We start from the raw sequence: 26,234 nt of genomic DNA, 5'->3' as shown, positions 1-26,234 counted from the left end.
AGTAAGAAGTAAGAGATATAATTTCAAGTTTTAAAGAAATAAGCAAGTATAACCATAAGAATTCAGATGGACATGGAATTTGATTTGGTGAAGCTCACATTTAAAAAATCAATACAAAATATGACAAAATGTCAACAATCTTCAACATGTAGCCACTGCCCACAGATGTGTAATTTAAGAAAGCACACTTTAAAATTCATTAGATTTTAAGGTCAAGATGTAAAGTTCATGCATATTTCAGCTTGCAGGTAACTACTATTATGAAATCTGGTATACTTGGTTTCAAAATACCAGAGCCATTTACTCTATTAAAGGAGACATAAACAGTGTGTGTGAAAGGTCAGAGAAGACCTTAATGCCTCTGTTAGGGAGGTGGCAACCCATGATTTAAAAAGTTTTGTATAGACAATGAACTATATCTAAATTTTATGTATTTTTTTAAATAGCAGCCTTTGTTTGCCATTTGCACTTCAATAATTAATGAAATGAGACCATGTGAACTTTGGGAGCTGATGGATATGTGTTATGATAGTTTTCAGGTTTTACTGGCTTTATCCTCATTTTAGTAATATCATCCCTCCAAATTGCTTTATATCTATATATAATTTTCATACATACCTCCTGGAAGATGATGTCTGGATCAACAGGTCCTAGTCCAAAAACCTAAACCCCACAAAGAAGCCTCTACATACAGAAGCAACAAGGCCTGAGCATACGGATGGGTCAGTGGGTAGGGAACGGGTGGTTTGGTGGTGGGGCTTGGGTATTGGAGTCGGGGATCGGGTGTCAAATATGCATGCTCACTTTGATAATGTTAGGCAGTTTGTTGTGGTCTTGTCCTTTGCCATGTACACATCCCTATAGCGAAGCTTTCAGGTACAGTACACTATGAAAGGTCATAAAAGTTAAAATTGAACAGAAGAAGCTCTCATTGGACTTTATAAGACTGATTGAAACAATCAGCCACCATGAGAAGCATTTCACTTGAAGGTTATGTGGTGTTATTAAATCCTTAGCTTAATGGGCAAAAAAAATAGAAATAATAGAGGGAATTAAAGAAAATGCTGAGAATGGAAATTCCATTTAAATTCTGAAAAAGCTTTGGCTAGTCATAATTCCATCTTTGCCTGACTTCTCATCTGCAGTGGTAATGTGCCATTGGACCTACAGTATATACCTAACTAGCAAAATACCCGCGCTTCGCAGCGGAGAAGTAGTGTGTTAAAGAAGTTATGAAAAAGAAAAGGAAACATTTTAAAAATAACATAACATGATTGTCAATGTAACTGTTTTGTCACTGTTATGAGTGTTGCTGTCATATATATATATATATATATACACACACACACATAAACATATATACATATACATATATGCATATAAATATATCTACACATACACATATATACACATACACATTTCTATATATATACATATACACATCTACATATATATACTGTACATATATACTGTATACACATATCAACATATATACACACATACATATACATACATACATACATACATCCACACACACATATACATATATACATTGTCACACACGTGCGCATGGGAGGCAGCTAAAGGGCTTGAGTGACGGCAGTTCTGAGACAGGCCGGGCTGTGGCAGAGTGCACTGACTCTTTTTCTCACTTCCCTGTAGACCATCCCTGGGAGACTCCACCTGGCTCTCGTGACATCACTTCCGGGACCGAACCAATGGAGACAGAACTAACCGGCGCCGGCCCCCCTGATGTCACGTCCGGGCCTGATCCAATGAGTGGCGAACACGTGCCCGATTCCCATGACCTCACCTGTCTTCCCCATTAAAAGCCTGCCCTTTTTCCCCTTACCCTCAGTCTTGTTTTGGACTCGATTGTATGCACATCAGTGCTGTTGTTCTGATAAAAAACGACTTTGCAGCCAGGATACCAAAATATACGGGTGGCTGCCCCAAAACTTCTTTGAGTATGTCTCAGCTTTGTGACAACATATCCACATATATATACGCATATATATACATATCTACATATATATATACACATACATACATATATATCTACATATATATATATACTGTATATAGCATAATCCCAGCGCTTCGCAGTGACGAAGAACTGGTTTTAAATTTTTATTAAGAAGAAAAGAAAACCTTTTTAAACTGAGGGAAAATATACCAATAACTATCTGTTAAAGATCTCTTTGTATACCACGTTGTCAGTTCAGCAGTCCGGTTGTAATATGACCAATCTGTGCACTGAGATTACTTTTGAGAATGCAACGTATAGTTTTGTCCAGGAGAAAAGCAATGTTGCCTAAAATCAATGGCTACCTTTTGTAGGGTCTGTCCCTGAGACTTATTAATTGTCATCGCGAAGCAGAGCCTTACTGGAAATTTGAGACATTTCAATTGAAATGGGAGATCAGAGGGTATAACGGTGATGCCAGGAATACATTCAGAGTGTGGTTGTTTTATAAACGAACGACATATAAAGCCATCATCTTGTCAATTGTGTAATGCATTTTTTGAACAGGTTTGATGCATGGAAGTGATCACTCGTACTGCGTTCAGTCAGTTCATGTGAGCTGCTCTCTTGTGTGATGTTGCGATGTCCACAGCTTTATTTAATGTTAGCTAAGACTCTGGTTGTAATATGACGAAGCTGCGCGAGCTCACTCTTGAGAATGCAACATATAGTTGTCCAGGAGAAAAGCAGTCTTGCCTGAAATCAATGGCATCCTTTTGTAGGGTCTGTCCCTGAGACTTATTACTTGTCATCGCGCAGCAGAGCCTTACTGGAAATTGGAGGCATCTGAATTGAAATGGGAGATCAGAGGGTATAAAGGGGATGCGAGGAATACATTGAGTGTGGAGAAACTCTAGAGACAGCGTGTGTATTAACTTGTGGATTTTTCTGTGAGTATTTGGTGGCAGCGTGACGAAGTTGCTTCCGCAAGACTGAGTTAGCTGTGGAGCTCAACTCGAAGCATATTCTTTTCCAAACCTTGTCAATTGTGTAATTAGTTTTTTGAACAGGTTTGATGCATGGAAGTGATCACTCGTACTGCGTTCAGTCAGTTCACGTGAGCTGCTCTCTTGTGTGATGTTGCGATGTCTACAGCTTTATTTAATGTTAGCTAAGACCCGGCACTTAAAAGTTTCTCACTACAGCAATTTTAACTCCGTTACAAAGTGATCCAAAGTCTCGTTTATACCTCGTGTCTTCTCATTAAACTTGTATCTCGTGAATAAATTATTTGCCGTTTTTCTTCAGCGCTCTTTGGGATCTCTTCCTTCTTTTCTACGTACTGCGGTCACAGTCAGTTCACGTGATTACGTGGGAGGCGTGATGGTGTCACACGCAGCTCCGCCCCCCATGGCCATCGAGCAAACATCCATTACAGTATATGTAGAAAAATAGGTTCCAGTTATGACCATTACGCTTAGAATTTCGAAATGAAACCTGCCCAACTTTTGTAAGTAAGCTGTAAGGAATGAGCCTGCCAAATTTCAGCCTTCTACCTACACGGGAAGTTGGAGAATTAGTGATGAGTCAGTGAGTGAGTGAGTAAGTCAGTGAGTCAGTCAGTCAGTCAGTGAGGGCTTTGCCTTTTATTTGTATAGATTATAATTCATTCCATCTAAGATCATAATATTAAAGTTTTACAAACCTGTATGGGAAGTAAATAAATGAATGTATTTACGGAGACATGTAATTAGATTAAGCAAGTTCAGACAATGGATAAATAGATGAATGAGCAGACTGAAACTCTGTTTCTGTTTTGTTTTTAAGCACCATGTTAGTTTTTCCAACCTCTTGCAAGTGTAATACGGGTTGGATGCGCATCCCGTCCAAAAGAGGGGAAGGTTCCTTGCCCAGATGGGAGGCACCAGGTTGATTGACAGGCATTCTGACTGAAAGAGAGAAAGGTTCCTTGCCAGAATGGAAGGCCAAAGGTGGATGGATGGACATCCTGGCTAAGAGGGAAGAAGATTCCTTGTCCAAACAGGAAGCCCCAGGCAAAAGGAGGAGGCATCCTGACTGGATGAATTTATAATACCTTTCCTGGTCAAAAGGGAAGGACTGTCTCTAGGGACTGTTAATTCCCCCAGGATGCTAGATAGCAGAAGCCCTGGATATCAACACCCATTCAGACACAAGCAGGGAATGCCGGGAATTGTAGTCCAGTAGTGCAGCCCTGCTATTGTCTCTAAGTGCAGCAGGGAGTTACACCCCCTACTAATTGGGACTTCCGTATGACCCAAAGGTGCTTCCAATGGGAGAAGCCCTGGCACTGTAAGTAATCCTCGGTCCTCAATAAAAGGACCCACACTGCCTTGTCCAGGTGAGTTGGAGCTGGGGGGAAGGAAGGCAACACTCACTTGGAGAACTGACAGTGTATGCAGACAGAAAGACCCCATATGCATTCTTTGTAAAAAGGTGTTTTGCCTAATAAACACCTTTTTATTTTGAATCCTTTTTAGCTAGCCTTTTTAGATGACAGATTTTGGGTAAAAGGCCTTAGCCTAAAATTCTTGTCATGCTAAACAAAAATGTAGTGTACTCTGGGAAAATGAAAGGCAGAGGATGATTTTGAGTATTTTACATACTTAGAAAGTGAAGGAAGACCATAGACTGTTTTACATAGCCAATCTGTTTGAGTGATAATTATTTTGTAACATTCCTATGTTTGAAGAAACTGTAAAAATGGTAGCTTCTCTGCTTGCAGAAATAAAGCCAGGTGCTCACTTTGTACACAAAGGAGAGAAGAGAATGATGGGATTTTATTAAAACTTTATCAAAAAGAATTCTCTCAGTTCAGTTCATTTGATGATTGTTGCTTGCATTTAGTGTAACGACTTTCTGGCACTTTTGTAAAGAACTCAGCTCATTTGAAAAAATTGACATTTTGAGAAGAGCCATGGGCATTTAAATGGAGCTTGCTATATTCTGCTTTTAGCTGCAGGACACTTGCAAAAGGGGCTTTCTCTCTGTCAATAAATTTTTCTTTTCATTTATCGATTAAAGGTACAGTATGTGATCTGTAACTATGCAAGCCAAGCCATCTGAGAAATGTCTTCAGAGAATAAATGAAGACTACATGAACTCACACAAGTTATATAAGTTTTTGTATTGCTTATATATGCTGAATGACTTTGAACTGGAGTTTCAAAGCATAACAGAATTTTGTATTACATTATTATGCACATAGTACATTTTAACACATTCATAGTACTTTATAGGCAAACTTTGAACATCTAAGCCAGTGACAATGCTGAAGCCCAAAAGGCTGCATCAGATTCCCTCACTTGTTCTTTATGCAACAAAAAGCCTGAGACAATGCCAAAAACAATAGGCACATAGAAAAAAAACATCTAAATGTATAATTTACAATTTTAAATTGCAATTCTTGTTTAAGTGAGTCCTTCTTATGTTTATTGAACATTGTTGAAGTCCTTAAAGTGAAGTAGTACAGTTTAATAGTTTTACAGTTTCAGTTTTTAGTACATAATGGAATGGCTATAACTTATTATTGCGTGTAGTACATTGCATTGATGTGATATAATTAAATTAAGAGTGTTGAAGTGTTCAGAATTTTATTTCAAGTGAAAAACATATTTATTAGAGAAACACACCAGTAAAATAAAATGTTTTTTTTAAAGAAAAACAAAAGTAATTATCAACCTGTACTACTGTACATCAAGTAAAACAGATAAGCAAAAAAGGAAGAGTAAATTATCTATCCATTTTATGAATCAACGAAAATTGTTAATTAAAGTATTTGTATAAACAACACTAAAGGAGGTTTCCTAGTGTCTTCTTGCACATAAGCATTTTTTCCAGCAACATGCAGTTGTTCAAGTGATAAGAATGGAATTACATTTTTTACTCATCTATACTAATAAAAGGTAAAGCCCTCACTGACTGACTGACTGACTGACTCACTGACTCATCACTAATTCTCCAACTTCCCATGTAGGTAGAAAGCTGAAATTTGGCAGGCTTATTCCTGCAGCTTACTTACAAAAGTAAAGCAGGTTTCATTTCAAAATTCTACACGTAACGGTCATAACGGTCGATAACGGTCGACAATGTCCGCCATGTTGAACTTTCTTATTTATGGCCCCATCTTCACGAAATTTGGTAGGCGGCTTCCCTGCGCTAACCAAAATCGATGTACTTACTTATTTCGATGGTATGACGCCACTGTCGGGCGAATATTGAACTTTCCAACGTCACCAATTTTCAAACTTCCCGTGTAGGTTGAAGGCTGACCCCATCTTCACGAAATTTGGTAGGTGGCTTCCCTGCGCTAACCAAAACTGATGTACGTATTTATTTCGGTGGTACGACGCCATTTTTGGCCGCCATATTGAATTTTCCAAACGTCATTAATTCTCCAACTTCCCGTGTAGGTAGAAGGCTGAAATTTGGCAGGCTCATTCCTTACAGCTTACTTACAACAATTAAGCAGGTTTCATTTCGAAATTCTACGCGTAACGGTCATAACAGTCAACAACGTCCGCCATGTTGAACTTTCTTATTTACGGCCCCATCTTCTCGAAATTTGGTAGGCGGCTTCCCTGCGCTAACCCGAAACCAATGTATACTTATTTCGGTGGTATGATGCCACTGTCGGCCGCCATATTGAACTTTCCAACGTCACTAATTCTCCAACTTCCCGTGTAGGTAGAAGGCTGAAATTTGGCAGGCTCATTCCTTACAGCTTACTTACAAAAGTTTAGCAGGTTTCATTTCGAAATTCTACGCATAACGGTCATAACGGTCAACAACGTCTGCCATGTTGAACTTTTTTATTTACGGCCCCATCTTCACGAAATTTGGTAGGCGGCTTCCCTGAGCTAACCGAAACTAATGTACGCACTTATTTCGGTTGTATGACGCCACTGTCAGCCGCCATATTGAACTTTTCAAGAGTCTTTGTTAGTTATGGGTCCATCTTCAAGAAATTTGGCACACGGGTTCCCAACGCTAACTGAATCCTACTTACGTACATATATACGTCCATAGCCTGCCACTCGGTCACCGTGTGAGGTGGCGTTGGGTCCCCATCCCAACGCCTCCTACGTTGTTGGCTGCCTGCCTATATAAGACCGTCCGTCGCTCCGGTCTCTACATTCCCTTTCTTGCTTCGCCACAAGATTCACGTCTCCCTACTGATAACTACAGCCTTTTTGTTTAATCCACAGCTTCTCCACTGTTTTATTGTTTATTACAATTATAGTTATTGTATAGGTATTTTAGACTTACTTTACATTTCTCAGGTACCCATTTCCTTTATCATTCCAACCCCCATTACCATGTCTATCGAGGTGATCACTATTGATCAAAGAACTGTCACTTACCGAGTGGTTTCCATGCCCGGAGATGGGACCTACCTTTTCCATTGTCTTTGTTACATATTGCACAGCCATATCAGGCTCACTCTTGATATCCGGAGGAACAATGTGTCTTATGTATTGAATGACTGGGAGAGGTTCAAGGTGTGGACTGATGACGGTACAGGAGATAATTATACTACACAGGAGTACTATAAGAGTGAAATGCTTAAGCCCTTCACCTATGGTTCTGCATGTGAGTTGATGGCTGCTGCTGAATTGTTCAGTTGTCGCTTTCAAGTGTACCGAAATGGCCAAATATTTTACACCTTTTGACAACCGCCAATGCCTCTTAAACATCTTAGATTGACAGGTGACAATTTGAGTAGTGGACACTTTGATGTTTATGAATGTTTAAACTCTCAAAAGCTGGATGTGAAGTTATCGATGAAACCGGTTGTATGCTTGCAACGCTTGACAGATGCCAAATGTCTCTTCAACACAAGTCCTGCAAATACTGTCGTAATTGAAACAAACCATGAAACTCAAACCGATTATGACAGCAGCAATCCAAGCTGTGAGATTTGAGACAAGATTACTGTTCACATGGCCAACTGCAAGTTACATGCTCAAGAGTAAGCTCAGCGCACAGCTTGGTCATATTACAACTGGAGGGCCGAACTGACAACATGGTATACAAAGAGATCTTTAACAAAAATTATTGGCATATTTTCCCACAGTTTAAAAAGGTTTCATTTTCTTCTTAATAAAAATTTTAATGCAGTACTTCGCTGCTGCGAAGCGCGGGTATTTTGCTATATATATACATATATATATATATAGATATATAGATATACAGTTAGATAGATATAGATATATATATATATACTAGCAGAATACCGTTAGCGAGCGGAGAAGTAGTGTGTTAAAGAAGTTATGAAAAGAAAAGCAAACATTTTAAATATAACGTAAGATGATTGTTAATGTAATTGTTTTGTCATTGATATGAGTGTTGTTGTCATATCTATCTATTTATATATATATATATATATATATATATAGCAAAATACCTGCGATTGCAGCGGAGAAGTAAAAAGAAAAGGAAACATTTTAATAATAACGTAACATGATTGACAATGTAATTGTTTTGTAATTGTCATGAGTGTTGCTGGTATATATATATATATATATATATATATATATATATACACACACACAGACATATATATAAACATATATATACATATAAACATATATATATATATATATATACACACACACAGACACATATATAAACATATATATACATATAAACATATATATATATATATATATATACACACACACAGACACATATATAAACATATATATACATATAAACATATATATATATATATATATATATATATACACACACACAGACACATATATAAACATATATATACATATAAACATATATATACATATATATATATATATATATACTAGCAGAATACCCGAGCATCGCAGCGGAGAAGTAGTGTTTTAAAGAAGGTACTAAAAAGAAAAGGAAAAATTTCAAAAATAACGTAACATGATTGTTAATGTAATTGTTTTGTCATTGATATGAGTGTTGTTCTCATATCTATCTATCTATCTATCTATCTATCTATCTATCTATCTATCTATCTATCTATCTATGTTGTTCTCATATCTGTCTATATATACAGTATATATATATATCTATCTATCTATATATATATCTCTATCTATCTATATATATATACCTCTATCTATCTATGTATATATATCTCTCTATCTATCTATATATATTTCTATCTATCTATATATATATAGCAGAATACCCGCGCTTCGCAGCGGAGAAGTAGTGTGTTAAAGAAGGTACGAAAAAGAAAAGGAAAAATTTTAAAACTAACGTAACATGGTTGTTAATGTAATTGTTTTGTCATTGATATGAGTGTTGTTCTCATATCTATCTATATATATATTTCTCTATCTATCTATATATAAATATACCCGCTTGGCAGCGGAGAAGTAGTGTGTTAAAGAAGGAAAGAGAAAGAAAAGGAAACATTTTAAAAATAATGTAACATGATTGTCAAAGTAATTGTTTTGTGTATTTGGCGGCAGCGTCACGAAGTTGTTTTCGGTAGCTGCATCAGAAAATGTACTACGACGTCTGACACGCCTCCTTTTTACTGTTTTCTCACAGCTTGGATTGCTGCTGTCATATATATACACACACACACACACACACACACATACATACATACATACATACATACATACATATATATATATATATATCTTCATATCTACATATCTATATACATATCTACATATACACGCACTCGCACATACATACCTATCTACATCATATATACACACACATACATACATACACACACACAAATTATATGTATGTGTGTGTGTGTGTGTGTGTGTGTGTGTGTATATATATACACATACATATACTTGTGTGTATGTTTGTATGTGTCTATATGTGTGTGTATAGGTTTGGTCACTGAGTGCAAGGGAAAAATAATAAATTATAGTCTATAAGTTATTAAACAGTAAAACATTAACGTTTTAAGAAGTACAGGTACATTGAAATTACATTTTCTATGTGAACATTCAAATTTGTGCCTCTGGTAATGTGCCTTACCGGCATTTAAAGAAAATTAGTTTTGTGTCCTCTGCAGTGTTAAGAGAGAAAGGCTTTGGTTTGGGATAAAAGGAAAAAGGTGTAAAGAAAGGAAAGTTGCCTTTTTCTTTTATATAGTATAGCAAAATACCAAGGCTCAGAGCGAGAAGTAGTGTGTTAAAGAAGCAATGAAAAGAAAAGGAAACATTTTGAAAATAACGTAACCTGATTGTCAATGTAATTGTTTTGTCACTGTTGTGAGTGTTGAGTGTTGTTGTCATATATATATATATATATATATATATATATATATATATTTACACACACACATAAACATATATATATACATATCTATACATATACACATATATACATACATATATATATCTACATATATACACACACATATATACACAGAAATACATATAAATATATATATATACATACATACACACACACATATATAAGCATATATATACATATACATACATATCTACATATATACACACACAGCTATTTCAGATCAGTGCAATACGCTGTTTGTTAAAACGGTTGACTCCGCTCTTACGTGCAATAACAAATCAAATCATTCAGTTGTCTTTGCTCATATGTCATTTTAGAGCTGGACGCCTGGCATCTTTTTTGGCCACAAGTTCGTTTCTGTTTGGTGTGAGGTTCTGTGTTGTGGAGATTCTCAGGATGGATTGCAGGTGCTCATCAGTGAGGCGACTCCTGTGTGCTGTTTTGTTAGTCTTTATCACTGAGAAGAGCTTCTCACACAGATATGTGCTACCAAACATGCACAAGGTTCGAGCCGCATGTAGACGGACTTTTTTTGTTCTTCAAAGTCACCAAAGCGCCGTGCAAACTCAGTGCGCAATAACTCTAGCTTCGCAATAACTTGCAGCATCAAAGGTAGACTTGATTAACGTGGTAAGTGTTCGGCAAGGCAGCTGAAGCGCTGCATTATGGGATCTGTAGTTTATTGTGTTACCAGCGCTTCATATACCCGGGCTTTAATAACAATAATACAGTATATAAAATGATCTCGGGCCGGATATAATTACGCCGGCCGGATGTGGCCCGCCCTTGAGTTTGACACATATGGACTAAATAGAACTTGAAAAGATATATTTTTTCAAATGTGATCGCAATTCAGATAGAGTTGACGCAAGACTACAGCCTGCATGCCTCAATGAGTCATCCTCCCTCGCTCTTACTTTTTTACCGTTCATCTAATGAATACACTGAGTATGGCTTTACCAAAACAATCATTGATGGCGAATAAAGTATCCATTATTCGAGTATGTAGAGCGGGATATATATATATACATATATATATACCCCGTATCACAGCGAGAAGTAGTGTGTTAAAAAGGTAGAAAAGAAAAGGGAACATTTTAAAAATAACGTAACATGACTTTCAATATACAGTATTTGTTTTGTGAGTGTTACTGAGTGTTGCTGTCATCAAGGATTTGATTATCATTATTTCTTTCAATCAGGTTCGTATTTGTAGGATGTGTTGTGTTCAAGTTACATTCCGTGTTTGTCAATCGTTGTAAAGATGACAGGTTTCATTCATCGATTCGTTTCTTACTGCATCAATAAACAGCTCGTCTTCTTCTTTATCTGAGACCTGACACACTGCATGCACGGGTTTTTTACACTGTCTTCCTTTAGCGGGACATTGACTTTTTCCACCGTGTGCTTTGTTTCCACAGTAGCTGCATTTATGAATATGCTTATCAGACGCTTCATATTTTTGCTGCCTTTTCAATTGTGTAATTCGGTTTTGTTCAGGCTCTTTGGAACTGTTGCTTTTTATCTGTGCACTGCGTCAGTTCACGTGAGCCACTCGGTGTACTTGCATCGAAGGTTCCCAGCTGTGCTGGTGCCATCTCGTGCTATGTCCATAGCTTTATTTAATGTTACCTTAGTCCTGGCACTTAAAACTTTCTCTCGCAGTTTCGCTGAGTTTGTGCCAAACACCACGCTGACCATCTCATCTTCCTCTGCATAAGCACAGTCCTTAACCCGTGAATATTTAGTGGAGTTTGCTATTGGATTGCCGCTGACGGACGGCCTTATATGGGCAGGCACTAAATTACAAACGCCAGCGGCAGCCTGTCTATGAACTTAATTTAAAGTGTAGGTTTACATCATGCTTTGTTTCCGAAGTAGCAGAACTCATCAATATGGTTGTATATGTCACTCGCTCGCTTCTTATTGTTTCGCTGCCTTCTCAATTATATGTTTTCTTCAGAGCTTTTTTGAGGTCTTCCTGATTTTCTATGTGCTGCGTGATTACGTGGGAGGCGTGATGATGTCACACGAAACTCCACGGCGTTGAAGCTCATCTCCATTACAGTAAATGGAGAAAAACTGCTTCCAGTTATGACCATTACGCGTAGAATTTCGATATAAAACCTGCCCAACTTTTGTAAGGAAGCTGTAAGGAATGAACCTGCCAAATTTCAGCCTTCCACCCACACGGGAAGTTGGAGAATTAGTGATGAGTCAGTGAGTGAGTCAGTGAGTGAGTGAGTGAGTCAGTGATGGCTTTGCCTTTTATTAGTATAGATAATGTGTGTGTGTATGTATGTACAGTATGTATGTGTATATATATATAGAGAGAGAGATATAGATATATATATAGATATTATATATATATATAGATATATATACTGTATATATAATGTGTGTGTGTATGTGTGTATATATATATATATATATATATATATATATATATATATATATATATATATATATATATATATATATGTGACAGCAACACTCATAACAGTGACAAAACAATTACATTGACTATCATGTTACGTTATTTTCAAGATGTTTCCTTTTCTTTTTCATTACTTCTTTAACACACTACTTCTCCACTGCGAAGCGCGGGTATTTTGCTAGTTAATAATAATTAAAACTTTACTGCTTCAAAGATTGGTAATATCTGGTACTCCACTAAGTATAATTTCTGTCTTTTTTCCAATACCTCCTTACTAAACAGGATTAAGCAGATTGGACTCAGATGGAGGGTTTACTGAAAGAGGATGGTTACATTCCAACGTATACAGGTGCAGATTTGACATCATTAGCAGTCTCAAAAGGCAGGAACAAAAAAATAGATGAAACAAAGACAACGCTTTAGGATAAAACATGTGCATGTAAGCATAAGAGATAAGAAAAGGCACTTACCACAATAAGTTTTAAAGAAACATTCAAATAAAATTTGTTAAACCCAGCAAGTTTTCTACATAAAAAAGCTGCGCAAATTAAATTATGAGATGAGAAATATTAGAGATATTGTCAAGGCTGTGCTTGTTTCCTATGGATAAAGGGTATCATTAAGGTTAGGGTTGGTGTTGGTTTTATGATTGGTTTTAAAAAAGTCAATGAATTGTCTAACACAATTATTAAAATTACAAGAAGTAATTCTCTAAATCAAACATTGATAGATTAAGCAAAAATTGTACAAAAAAATGATACAGGAAACCTGACTTTACTTAAAACTAAATTATTTTTCTGTAGCAACATAGGTATCCTAACATTCTACTTTTTGCCATTTTTATCCTGTTTGTATCACTCCTGTACTTCTAGTTCTTGACAACATCACAAAGATGGCTCTCTGTTCAAAATATGTATCACAGATGTACACTTAAAACTCATCAAACTTTACAGTATGTGTTTTACCCAAAATGAGCTTTATTGATGCTGCCAAAGCTACTTAATGTTATGTTGTACTGTAGATGGAAGTTTTCTTTGATCTCATAGCTCTGCCATTTTAAGAAAATAGTATAAAGCCATTTGCACAGTCTTTCTACCAAAATAAATTCTTAGCTGGGTGGTATGCATCCTACTTTAGTCTTCTTATTTTAGTCATCTTTGTCATTACAGTAAAAACTGAACTCCTCATCCTTTACCTATTGTTTTGGCAATTTATAGTTCAATATTGCCACTATCTATTCTGTCCTTTCACTTTAATTTGATGATCTGTTGCTTTTTGCAGCATACAATAGATTTTGTTTCTTTTAATTTCTACATCTTTACATTCCATTACACTGTCATATCGATTTGTTTGACATAAAGCTATGAAAAATGTTAAATATAATAATGATTCATTAATTAAATGTCAAAACAAGACATTGAATTTGAATGTAATATTGCACATCATTATTCCTTTAGAACAGAAATCAGTAGTAAAAAAATAGTAAAGTATGTTAGAGATACAATGATTTAGCACCAGTTAAATTATTCTTGCTTGTGGTGAAGTTCCATCCTTCTCACTGTTATATGTCCTTCATTATACCCGGACTATTTTTTTCTTTTTGTGTACCATCACAAATAACATTCATTGCTGGATGTTTTCATCATTAATATAGACTATTTTTCATTAATATAAATTCTAACAGGACTTGGCTAAATGTACAGGCAGCAACCACACTCTGTTACAACATTAGAACAATTGTGATGCAAAGAGGCTATTCAGTCCTAGAAGCTCCACACTTTTCACCTAGACTATCCAAAATAATATCAGATAAAGATCTAAAGGTCCCTATAGTCCTACACTTCACTATACCACTTGGTAATTAATTCCGTGTGTCTGTAGATCTTTTCATGAAGAAAAGCTTTCTAACTTTGCATGAAAACTTCCTTTGCCAAGTTCCAACCATGTTTCCATTTTCTTGCTGAAGAATTTATTTTAAAATAAGAAGCTGTTATAAATCATGGAAATAGTGTAATCTTTCATTTTATGGATTCTAGTAATTTATTTGATGTTTAGGTCTTCGCTTGCCATTTCCAAATTCTGTCTTATTCCCCTACATGAGAAAACTTATTGTTTCTCCAAAATATAATTATTTTCTCTACTGTACTGCCTTTTTTCAAACATCAACAGTTGACAATGCCATTAATCTTTCCAACTCTACTCAGTTTTGCATAATTAACATATGGACTAATTTTTAAAATAAATGAGAGAATTTAAGACATTGATACTTGAAGACCATGAAAACTGAAATGAAAATGGATGTCAGCTGTGTTCACTGTACATCTCCAACATCATTGGAAAAACCACTTGCTACTTCCAGGGTTTGTTACAATTCTATGATGTTGAATAGTGTATTATAGAGTCCAAGTTTTTTCTTAAAAATTATCAATCAGAATCATAATCGTAGTGCACTCCATTTACCTCACTTGAATTAATTCCATTTTATAAATCTCTTTCATATGCATTCATTCTCTTATGTTTTGCTTTCTCTTGTAGCCCTTCTTGCTGTGTAAACCCTCTCCCTACACCTCTTCCAAAACCTTTTTTCCTAATGTTTCTCTCTTCATTAAGTTTCAATCTCCTCAGCTATGCTCAATTCCAAATTACTTTAAACTTTCAAATGTGTTGAAGATTAGAAAACCAAATCTTGACTCTGTTACCTCCAATCATATTCCATTTTTATTTGTCCTCTAATTACATTCTCCAAATTTTTTAATCCAATTTAGGACTGTAAGAAAGAATAACACAGTTTTTTTCTAGCACCACAGGACACAAGGGACAAACCAGCCATGGCAGCAGACCACTACAGGGGACACACATTTACATTTTCACTCACTCATGCTGGGTCCAATGTATAGCCAACAATTTAGTGTTCATTTGGGACACTTAATTTCTCAAACACTTCCTTGAGTCATTCCAAACTGGATTTCAACCTTATGACAAGGAAACTCCTCTCATTCACCTTGTAAATAATCTCCACATTAATGCTGATTGGGGATTTCAGTCTGTTCCGTGTCTCTTTGGTTTTGACCACAAAATGGCTATGGACTGCCTGATTTAGTGCATCTGGGTAATTGGGAAGTGCTACTATTGGATGTGTTCTTATCTCTTGCTGTGCAGGCAAGGTTTTCTACTCTAATAATAAATCGATTTTTCGAATGCTTCTAACTTTAGGTGCCTCTCAGACTCTTTCTTATCTACGAGGGGTGTCCAATAATTTATCCACCTGAGTATGAAAGAAAGAAGCAAGCATGTTGAAAAAAGACTGGTCATGCTGTGAAATGTCTCAGTTGTGGCTCAGTGTGAGTCCAATATTCCAAGAGACAGGATGTCAGGAGAGTCCTCGTGCAAATCAAGTAAGAAAATGCTAGATTTGAAGCAACATTCAGTGATAAAATTTCTCACAAAAGAAGGGTAAAAGCCAAAGGGGATCCATGAACTCATGACTGCAGTTTATGGTGAGTCTGCCTCATCATCCTACAAAGTAAAATTTTAGAGCAAGCAGCTTAAGTGGGGGCCTGTGGTATCAACCTCCACTGAAATGTGCAAGAAAGTCAAGGATTTAGTTTTGTTAGACAGACAAAATAAAGTTTCCCAAATCACTGAAGAAATGGAAAGGTTCATGAAAAATTGGGCATGTCAAATGTCAGTGCAAAATAGGTTCCAAGAATGCTGACACCATGTCAGAACGCCACAAGGCTCCAGTGCTGTCAAGAGAACATGGAGATGCTCTGTGAAGACCAAGTGAATTTTTTTTTTATTGTTTGGTGATTGAAGATGAGTCTATCTATCAAAAACATCCTGAGTCCAAAATGGTGTCAATGCACTGGAAGTACAAGTCATCTCCCTCCCAAAAAAGTTAAAGACAGAAAAATCTGCAGGCAGAGTCATGACAACTCTTTTCTGAGATATTGAATGACTTTTGCTCCTGGAGTACATGCCACACAAGACAACCATAACTGGGGAGAGTTACAGCAATATAATGATCACTTTGCAGGAGTAAATCAAGGAGAAAAGACAAGGAAAACTCACAGCAGGTATGTGGTTTCTTCTCAACAATGCATTGGTTCACAGTCCCGACCTAGCTCCCTCAGATTATTTCCTTGTCAGAGTTTTGAAGAAATCTCTCTGTGGACAGCAGTTTTCAAGTGATGGAGACATCAAGGCAGATGTGACGTCCTGGCTTGAAGGTCAAACAGATTTTTTTTTTCAAAGGGGTTAAAGTCACTGCTGGAAAAGTGGATGAAGAATATGGAGCTGTCAAAGGACTATATTGAAAACTCTTTTCTTTACTACTGAGGTAGATAAACTATTGAACATCCCTCATACTACCTTCACTAGGTTGCTGTCTTTGTTAATATGATATCATGCTGCATTTGGACTCAATGATGGAAATCAATGTCACCTCAGAATAGCATACTTGGATGTCTAAAATGTTCTTCAGCTAAATTTCTGTACCAGCACAGAATATAAGCCTATCTCAGCTTTTACTGGGTTTTGCATCCGGTCAAGTTATCCTGTCATCCTATTCAAAAAGCCTTTTTGTTGTTCTTGAAAAGTACCTGAATATTCAGTCATGCATACTGGTTCCAGTTAAGAATCAGTTTTTCATTTTCAAATTGTCACCAGAGTCTTTCCTCTGCTTTACTTTTTAGTGCACATTGTTCACTTAAAATGAATAGAATACAAGTTCAAAAAGCAACTGTTAAAGTACTGGCTTCACACACTCCTTCAGTGACCATGAATCCCTATCTATCAACCAAGCTTTATTCCTTAGGAACCATAACAAGAAATTGTAATTGTAAAAAATGCAAATCTCACAGATAAGACTTTTGAACTAAAAATCACCAGCATTCAGGTGCCAGGACATGACACTATAACTTTCCCGTTTATCACAATGTATTTACTAAAGGATATGTATTTGTTCATTAAATACTCATGTAGTTTTTGCAATGCCTACAATAGAAAAAATCAGCCAATTAAGAGTGTAGATAATATTTTATCAAGTAAGCATTGCACTTTGGTATCTACTGGTTTTAAATAAAATGGATTGTAAATTATAATAATGTCTTAAAGATTAGCATTATTTTTGCATATTGAAAACTCTACATGTCAGTAATATGGCAGGCAGAAAACCATAACAATTTCTATTTACATATTGAAATTAATTCTTTAGTATGATGCATACGAATACATATTAAGGCACTCCAGATACCTCCTAGAGTGAATAATATTCTCAAATAATGCTCCAATAATAACACTTAACATACAAATAGCTTTGTGAAAAAAGAAAAAATACACCAGAGGGGGCTACATTCATAGACAATCATTAAAATTTTATGGACTTAGTTATATAGTAGTCAATACAAACACCATACACATGATCTATACACGATGCAAAAAATCTATGAGACAAATTCAATTTTTTGACGCTGCTCCTTTGTCTGCCACATAACCTGACTAAACAACTCCTGGTCAAAAGCTGTTTGAATCTGTTAAAATTTTCCCCATGGTGTAATCATGAAACTTCTAATGTATTTCAGTGTTGCATTCCTTTATGTACTTTATTTCGCCTTATACAATTTCTCGTATTAGGAATTTGTTAGTTTTCGCATACCCCTTGGGGTCAGTGCACAGGGTCAGCCATTGTACAGCGCCCCTGGAGCAATTGAAGGTTAAGGGCCTTGCTCAAGGGCCCAGCAGAGTAAGATCTCTTTTGGCAGTGATGGAGATTGGAACCAGCAACCTTTGGGATACCAGCACAGATCCTTAGCCTCAGAGCTACCACTCCATCCTGACCACTTGTACTAAAGCCTGAACCTTCAATCTACTCACAAGTTTTTACATTTCTAACTATATTGTTTGCTCTTTTAATCAACATGCAATAGTGCATTCTGATAATGATACTGTAAACATTTAAATGCTTTTTGATGGATTTCACTTATTGCATTGCTGAGATTAGATATACTGGTTAGCAGAAGAGTTTTATCTCTAACTGGTTTCAACATATCCATGTCAAGCACTAAAATTTGGTGCTGTGGTTGCATTTTCAGTATGACTACTTCAGGAAATAAATCTTGCATTTTGTGTTTGTGATCCTGTAGTACTCCTTGCTAGGTGTGAAATCCCACAACAACATACAAATGCTATAATGACAGATGGATTTACAAATGCGGTCAAATGGAATCAAGGACAACAAGGCCAAAATTATGAATTCAAATCCATTTCCAGTCTGAATTTAAAATTTCTGTTGAATAAATATATCCAAGCTAGTTAAAACCACTGACAAAACATACTACATATTTCTAGTAATAATTCATATTTAATAGACATAAATATTCACTCTTCTTTTAAGCATCAGTGTAGCAGGATAGCAAGAACACAGTGCATTGGCTTCTTGAGCACAACTCTAATTAAATGACAAGCTGGTTGCACAAGTAACAGTTTATGCTTAAACAATTAATAAATCAAATTATTAAAGAAATACATTTCTTTGTCATACTATAAGACCTTACTAAAAAGATCATTAAATAAACATACTATTGATGTTTCCATAATTAAATAACCAATATGCAACTGTATAATCAAAACGTAACAAACATCTTCCTTTTCCTATTGATAACTTGGATCAATTATTAATTAGCCTAACTGAAACTATATACGCCAGGCCATGTATTCATATGGGCAGCCTCAGACAGATTTTAAGTCCACTTTGCAATTACATCAAGCAACAGAACGTACTCATCTCCCTACTCTGTTTCAGAATCTTAAAAACAAGTAATAACTTTTACAGTGAAGCTGTCAGGTAGCTTCATAGTGTCTAAGTCTTGTTGGTGACTTTAAGAATCTGATTAACACTGTCTTTGTGCATCTTAGATATGCATCACAGAATATCCTGTTTCAAGCTGCACTGTTCAGTTCAATCAGCCTAGACAGCTTTATCTTGAGTTAGGTCGAATCATCAGAATCAGAATTCTCTTTATTGGCCAGAAACACTAATGCATAGGAATTTGTCTTGATAGTATTGGTGCAACATACAATGACAACACAAGATATACAAAAAATAAATATAAGAAGAAAAAATATAAAATCTAAAATGATAAAATATGATGCAGCATGCAATGACAATAAGATAGTAGAATTTAAATGTCCGAGGAGTCTAGTGTGCAGATATACACAGATACTGAGTAGAAGCTCAGATTTGATTAATAAGAATAACTGCACATGGAAAAAAACAGTTCGGGTGACAAGTTATTTTAGCTTTCACTGCACAAAAAAAATTTCCGGGGGTATGTCTTTGGTACAGGTGATACCGTAGGTGAGTCGGATCAACAATGATCTTTGCGGCCCTCTTTCTTACCCTGGACTTAAATAGGACTTCAATGTTTAGTAAGTTACAGCCTCTGATCATGTCACTGTCTTTGATGATGTGTTGCACATTGGCCTTAGTCTGAACAGAGGCAGCACAAACTGGACAGTTATAGATGAGGTCAGAATAGACTCGATGATGGCTGTGTAGAATTGGACCAATAATTCTTGAGAGTGACTGAAATTCCTCAGCTGACACAAAAAGGAACATTCTATGTTGGGCTTTCTCAATAATGCAAGTAATGTCATTGTTAAGATTTTGTGACAGCACAATGCCCAGAAACTTAAATGATTCTGTCATCCTAACGGCTTAGCCATTTATAGCAAATGATTGGTGAGCAGGTGACTTTTTCCTGAATACTGTGATCATTTCCTGAGTATTTTGAATGTTAGCATCCAAATTATTATGGCTGCCGCGCAGTGTCAGATTTTCCACCTCTTGTCTGTATATGGAATCATCATTGTTTGAAATGATGCCTATTAGTGTTACATCATCTGCAAATTTAATATATTTGAGAAACAAATTGCCAGAGGTACAGTCATTGGTATAAAGTGAGAAGAGTAGTGGGAAAAGGACACATCCCTGTCTGTGATCCAATGGCAGATTGAACTAGCGGGTTAAACTGGGTGAATTTCTTATCTAGGAGCTATTTATATGAAGCTTTTAATTTATAAAGTCAATTGAAAGTAATGGGGTTGCCAGTAAAAGCTGATAGGCTTCAGGATCTCAAGAATGCAGAATGACCCTGTAATAGAATTGCTGCTTCTCTGCATTGACAGCAACCAATAGTGGCGGTTTATGCATGTGAGTGGCCAGCTGGGAAAAAATACAGGAGAAGACCAAGGAAAAGCTGGAGAGATTATATCTCCTGAATGAATAGCTTTGGACCATCTAGAAGTTCTCAAAGACAAACTGGAAATGTTGCTGAGGATAGGATGGCCTGGTCAGTGCAGCATGATGCCACAGCAACCATCAATAGGAAACACACATTTAAAGTTAAGTTAAATGAATGTTATTTTTATATTTTAACATTTTTGTTGTTTAAATAACTTGTGCATATTGGTTTATGTAAAAGTTGTTAGGTTTTGAAGTTTTCTGTGATTGTATTATAGTTCAAATATGTGTAAGAGCTCTTAGCCTATAGTCAACTCACCCTGTTGTACTATAATATATTGAAAAGAATTAAATTTCTCGGCACTATATGTGGGCCCAGTCGTTCCCATTATGGGTAGAGGGACTGTGTTTTTGAAGTTCTTCAATTTTGCTCCCAGTTTTCCTCCCATTTCTCAAAATTCACTGTTTAAATTAACTTGTAGCTTAAAATTGCCCAATGTGACTGAATGTGGATGAGCACATTGGTAAAGGTGTCCCAACAAAAGCATACAGTGACAAATGGGCATAGAAAGACTTTCCATAACAATAAATGCTTGCAGCTACTGGGTTGCTCTCTTCATCTTGGACAGTTGCTGTGGAGAAATGTGCAAGATTTAAACACAACAAAATGTTTTCCATGATGACGTGCCTGCTGTTTTTATAAAGCTGGTAACTTCCCTCTACAGAGCTGGAGGTGTCCAAATCAACATATGTACAGTTTAACTGCTGCCTGCAACAATAAATGCTGATATAAGAACAGGTCCTATTTTTAGACTTTGTAGGAGAAATTGTGAAATATGAAAGATGTCATTGAAGTCATAAGCTAAAGGTTTTCAAAACATGGTCTGATATTCCCTCCAAAATGGATGCCATATGGATATTCACTTATTTAAAAATCATCTTTGCGTCATTTGCAGAAACAAAGAAGAATGAATAATGTGGTGCTGCAAACAATTAAAAAGCGTAGTGCTTGGTATTGCAATCAAAGTGGGTATAGAAGGCATTAAGTTCAACAGGGAGAGTAAATGTAGGTGAGGTTGGATTAAGATTTACTTTGCAGTCAGTTACCATCTCTAGACCCCAACAAAGTTTGCATAAATCAGCATAGCTGCCATATTCCATTAGAGTCCATCGTCACTGGTTGCATACAATCCTGGTGTGACACCTGTTCGACTCAGGATCATAAAGTATTGCAGTGAGTGATAGAGGTACAACAGAATATTACCAGCACACAACTTCTTTCTGTCTTTTTTGTGTGTGTATGAGTGCTTGTTGATTTTATATAATTTTTGTGTTCTGGAGAGACATGCAAGCAACATATGGAACGTGTAACACGTGAAAAGAAAAATGCAGTAACTGAATATTCACAAAAATGGGAGAACTTCTTCCATACAGACAATGATTTAAACTGAGAGATTGTGGATAGAAGTGCTAATGATTGTGGTATCATATTTTTATATATTAAAGTATATAAGAAGCAAACAGTCTGCTACATTCTCTTTTTTATCTCTTCATCCCTTTATAACATAAAACTATAATTTAAAGCAAACCTGTATTGACAATTGCCAGTGCACACTTGAAGCATCCTAGGCATTCTTTTCTCCTTTAAATAAGACATGCTTGTTAGGGGTACACCTCCCCTACAGTTCTCACCAAAATCACAAATAAATAAATGTGACATGAATTTCCTTTGGTCATTTCACACACCTCACAGATTCCCCTCTGTGGAGATTACTGCAGAAGCCCAATTCATGTTGACAAACAAAGGCAACCAGGAATCAATTACTTGGAGCTGTTGTGCCTGTCTATCCGTGCATTGAGCCAAATAATTACAATTAATGCAATTAGGTAATGGTTTCAAGATTTACTCCAGTTCAGTCCAGATGTGACTTCACAGAAGGAGGAACACCGGCTCCCACTAATTTTACTTTCATCAGCTTTAACACAGTGATTGGTATAACCACATTAATTTCCAAAACTAAACTTCCTAATCAGCAGGAAGAACTGAAATAACTTTTCTTTTTTAAATCTTTATGAATGGGAGCTATGAGTAAAGGTGCGTAGGCTGGCAGGTTTAACAGCAATCATTGATTTGATGCTTACTGAAGTCAAATCCTAGTTAAGCTTGAAGCTCTCTCTGTCAAATTACTAAGTGGGATCACTTTAACTACAGAGAATATGTAATATGATAAAAAATGCCATTTTACTTTCTTCATAAAACAAAAGTTACACTCACTGAACAAAAGAAAAGAATACTCCTAAGCTTGCACGCTCCTCATCAAATCCAGCTTTAATACCTTTGATTTTTAGGATCCATTAACCTGCTATAGAAAGCTAACATGGATCAAGTGATGTACATCACCCCTTTACCCTGGGAACATTCTTAGTGTATCTATAGAAACATTGCATTGCTACAAGATACACTAATTTCAAAGCCTAACATGATGTGAGCCATTTTTATAATTTTTGTAAATGTTTTTATATATTTTCCCCTCTAGCTCAGAAAACACATTTCTTAAAGATTTAAATATTTGCGGTTGCAGCAGGCACTATATGGAACAATTAAAATGTCAAAGAAAAGCCTGCTATTAAAATGAATGTTCCCCAGTGTCAAAAAGATAACCAGAATAGAGTGAATCAATTAATAAAGAAAGCAAACTTCAGTGTGGATTGCATCACCAACTAAAAGTAATTTGTCATTTCTTACCGTAGAGTATTGTAAGCATGGAGACTGGCATCACCAAAAAACCCAACAGCATATCAGCTATGGCAAGTGACATCAGGAAATAATTTGTCGCGTTCTGCAGTTTCTTCTCAAGTGACACAGCCATAATCACAAGGATGTTGCCTGCGATGGTCAAAATGATTATAATCACAGTAAGCAGGGCCGACCAGTTCTTCACTGAAAAGCATGGTGGTGCCAAGTTCTCAGCACATGACAGATTACAGAGTTTCTCAGCATCCATGGTCTTGTTGCAGAAACCGGAGGTATTCCCATACCCATAGGGCAGATCTGACGTGAACACCTCCAAGGGCACAATGGACACTGTACTTGTGTTTGAGGGACTCCTCTCATCACCAAAGAAACTCATTTTCCAGGTTCTTCTGTCACACTTGCATTATGGTCTAATCAGTAGAAGCAGCTTTTAAAGAGCTTATGTATCATAGGATGACATGCTTGCAAACAATACCACTGTTTCTGCCAGCCTGTCATTGCCTTTGCAGTGATGACTTGTCTGAGTAGCCCCAGGAGAGTCATATATCCCATCAGAAAAACTCTTGTCGAAGAGCCAAAGGGTTAACCAAGTTAGTCCATTTTGCTGCTTCAGGTACACAGAATGAGCATTAGCACAGTTGAGAAGTGCTTACAACAGATCTGCCAGTGTGTCATTTTCTTGACCAGCGTTGTTTCCAGTCAGGTGTAGACACTCTGAGGGGGGAAATGCTCACAGCAGAGAGACCATAAAGTCACAGCTTGAGAAAGTACTTGCTGCTTCTGTAGTATGGAGAGCAATCTTCTTTTTCCACCAGCACAATAATGCAGATTTAAAATCAAAAGACATGAAAAGAAAAGAAAAAACTCCACTCAGTATGTTTTTGTGCCTTTACAATAACCTCCTGTAATCCAGAAGGCACAGCTGCCATAGAAAATAAGCCTTGCACATGCACTGACTGTTTGCTAATATTCATTTGAATAGTTTTTAAGCTGTTTTTCCTAGTCAGAATGCTGTGATAGATAGATAGATAGATAGATAGATAGATAGATAGATAGATAGATAGATAGATAGATAGATAGATAAAGACACTATATAAAGATAAAGACTTGTATTTGCATACAGATAAATAGATAATATAAGGCACTATACAAAGTAAAGACTGGCATTAGGCACAAAGATAAATAGACAGATAGATCATGTAAGGCATTATACAAAGTAAAGACTGGCATTAGATAGATAGATAGATAGATAGATAGATAGATAGATAGATAGATAGATAGATAGATAGATAGATAGATAGATAAAGACACTATATAAAGATAAAGACTTGTATTGGCACACAGATAAATAGATAATATAAGGCACTATACAAAGTAAAGACTGGCATTAGGCACACAGATAAATAGACAGATAGATAATGTAAGGCATACATAGACAGAGAGATAATGTAAGGCACTATACAAAGTAAAGACTGGCATTAGATAGATAGATAGATAGATAGATAGATAGATAGATAGATAGATAGATAGATAGATAGATAGATAGATAGATATGGATTCTAAGAATATTCAGCTTGTACACTTGATTCATGTATAGAACTAAGTGTTTACTTATTGTTTAATTAAAAGCTCAGCGTTTGCACAAATATAAACAATGGCACCAATAAGAGACTTTACACAAGTACACATTTTAAGAAAAGCCACATAGAAGTCATACCTGCCAGTTTTCACACTTGTTTCTTTCCTTTTCCCTGCTCGGTGTTATATGCTCCACATTTCTGCTAGTCACTTACTGTAGAAAATCCTTAAGCACATTGCCATCAGCTTTGGAGGCTAATAGTTATTTATCTTTTGTTACTACATTTAGTCAAAGCACTTCCCATGTACAAAGCAAAATTTTCAGTAATCTGCCATCACAGGTCTTCCTTTTTTTTTTTTCTTTTTCTTTTTAAGTCGAGCACAATATATAATAAACAGGCAATCCTCCAGAAGGAGGAGCGCTTTCAGTGCAACTAACATAAGCAGTCTTCAAATCGGGAATTCTCCTCTCCAGCAGGAGTGTGGCTTCTTACAGACTGCCTTCTTTCACTTAGTCAGACCTCCCACTGCCTTGCATGTCACAAACTAGTAGGTAGGAAGGGCAAGGCAGGCTGCATGAAATGCTAGAGGTTACATGTTTTCTTGACAAATGTGAATGTTACATTTTTACAGAAGCGACAAGAAAACAGGACAGCTCTGTCTATCAGCCACTATGATTGCTTAGTGACCTTCTTTGTAGCTTAAGATATAAAAAAAATCCGATAGAGTAAAAATCTTTGACATGCAAGAACAGATAGTCAATGTCTATTTTATCCTTTCCTTTGTATCATTATTATTATTATTTGAAAAGAGAGCCTTTCCTCTATAATTGGGCAGTCATATAATTACTATATAGGCAGTATGGTAGTGAGGAACGTTAATTTCCTATTAAATGTGTGCATACTTCACTGTAATTTTTACAGCTCATTAAGCT

General features: G+C 36.2%; 1 protein-coding gene across 2 annotated transcripts in view; it reads right to left on the bottom strand.

Annotated features, from left to right (window-relative positions):
• LOC120523692 (5-hydroxytryptamine receptor 2A-like) overlaps window positions 1-25,761 on the bottom strand; it is a 269,619-nt gene extending 243,858 nt beyond the window's left edge. The window contains exons 1-2 of one of the 2 annotated variants that reach the window (XM_039745243.1): window positions 25,440-25,761; window positions 23,714-24,524 (exon numbers count right to left, since the gene is read on the bottom strand). In XM_039745243.1, the coding sequence (XP_039601177.1) occupies window positions 23,714-24,098 (385 nt within the window). In that variant the 5' untranslated portion in view covers window positions 24,099-24,524; window positions 25,440-25,761. The remainder of the gene's footprint in view (window positions 1-23,713; window positions 24,525-25,439) is intronic. The other variant, XM_039745244.1, reaches the window with a different exon arrangement.
• Between the last annotated feature and the right edge of the window lie 473 nt (window positions 25,762-26,234).

Source organism: Polypterus senegalus, chromosome 2 (assembly GCF_016835505.1).
Source record: "Polypterus senegalus isolate Bchr_013 chromosome 2, ASM1683550v1, whole genome shotgun sequence".
Taxonomy (NCBI): Eukaryota; Metazoa; Chordata; class Cladistia; order Polypteriformes; family Polypteridae; genus Polypterus; species Polypterus senegalus.
Note: the sequence above shows the minus strand (reverse complement) of the source record. Positions and strands in the feature narration are given on the sequence as shown.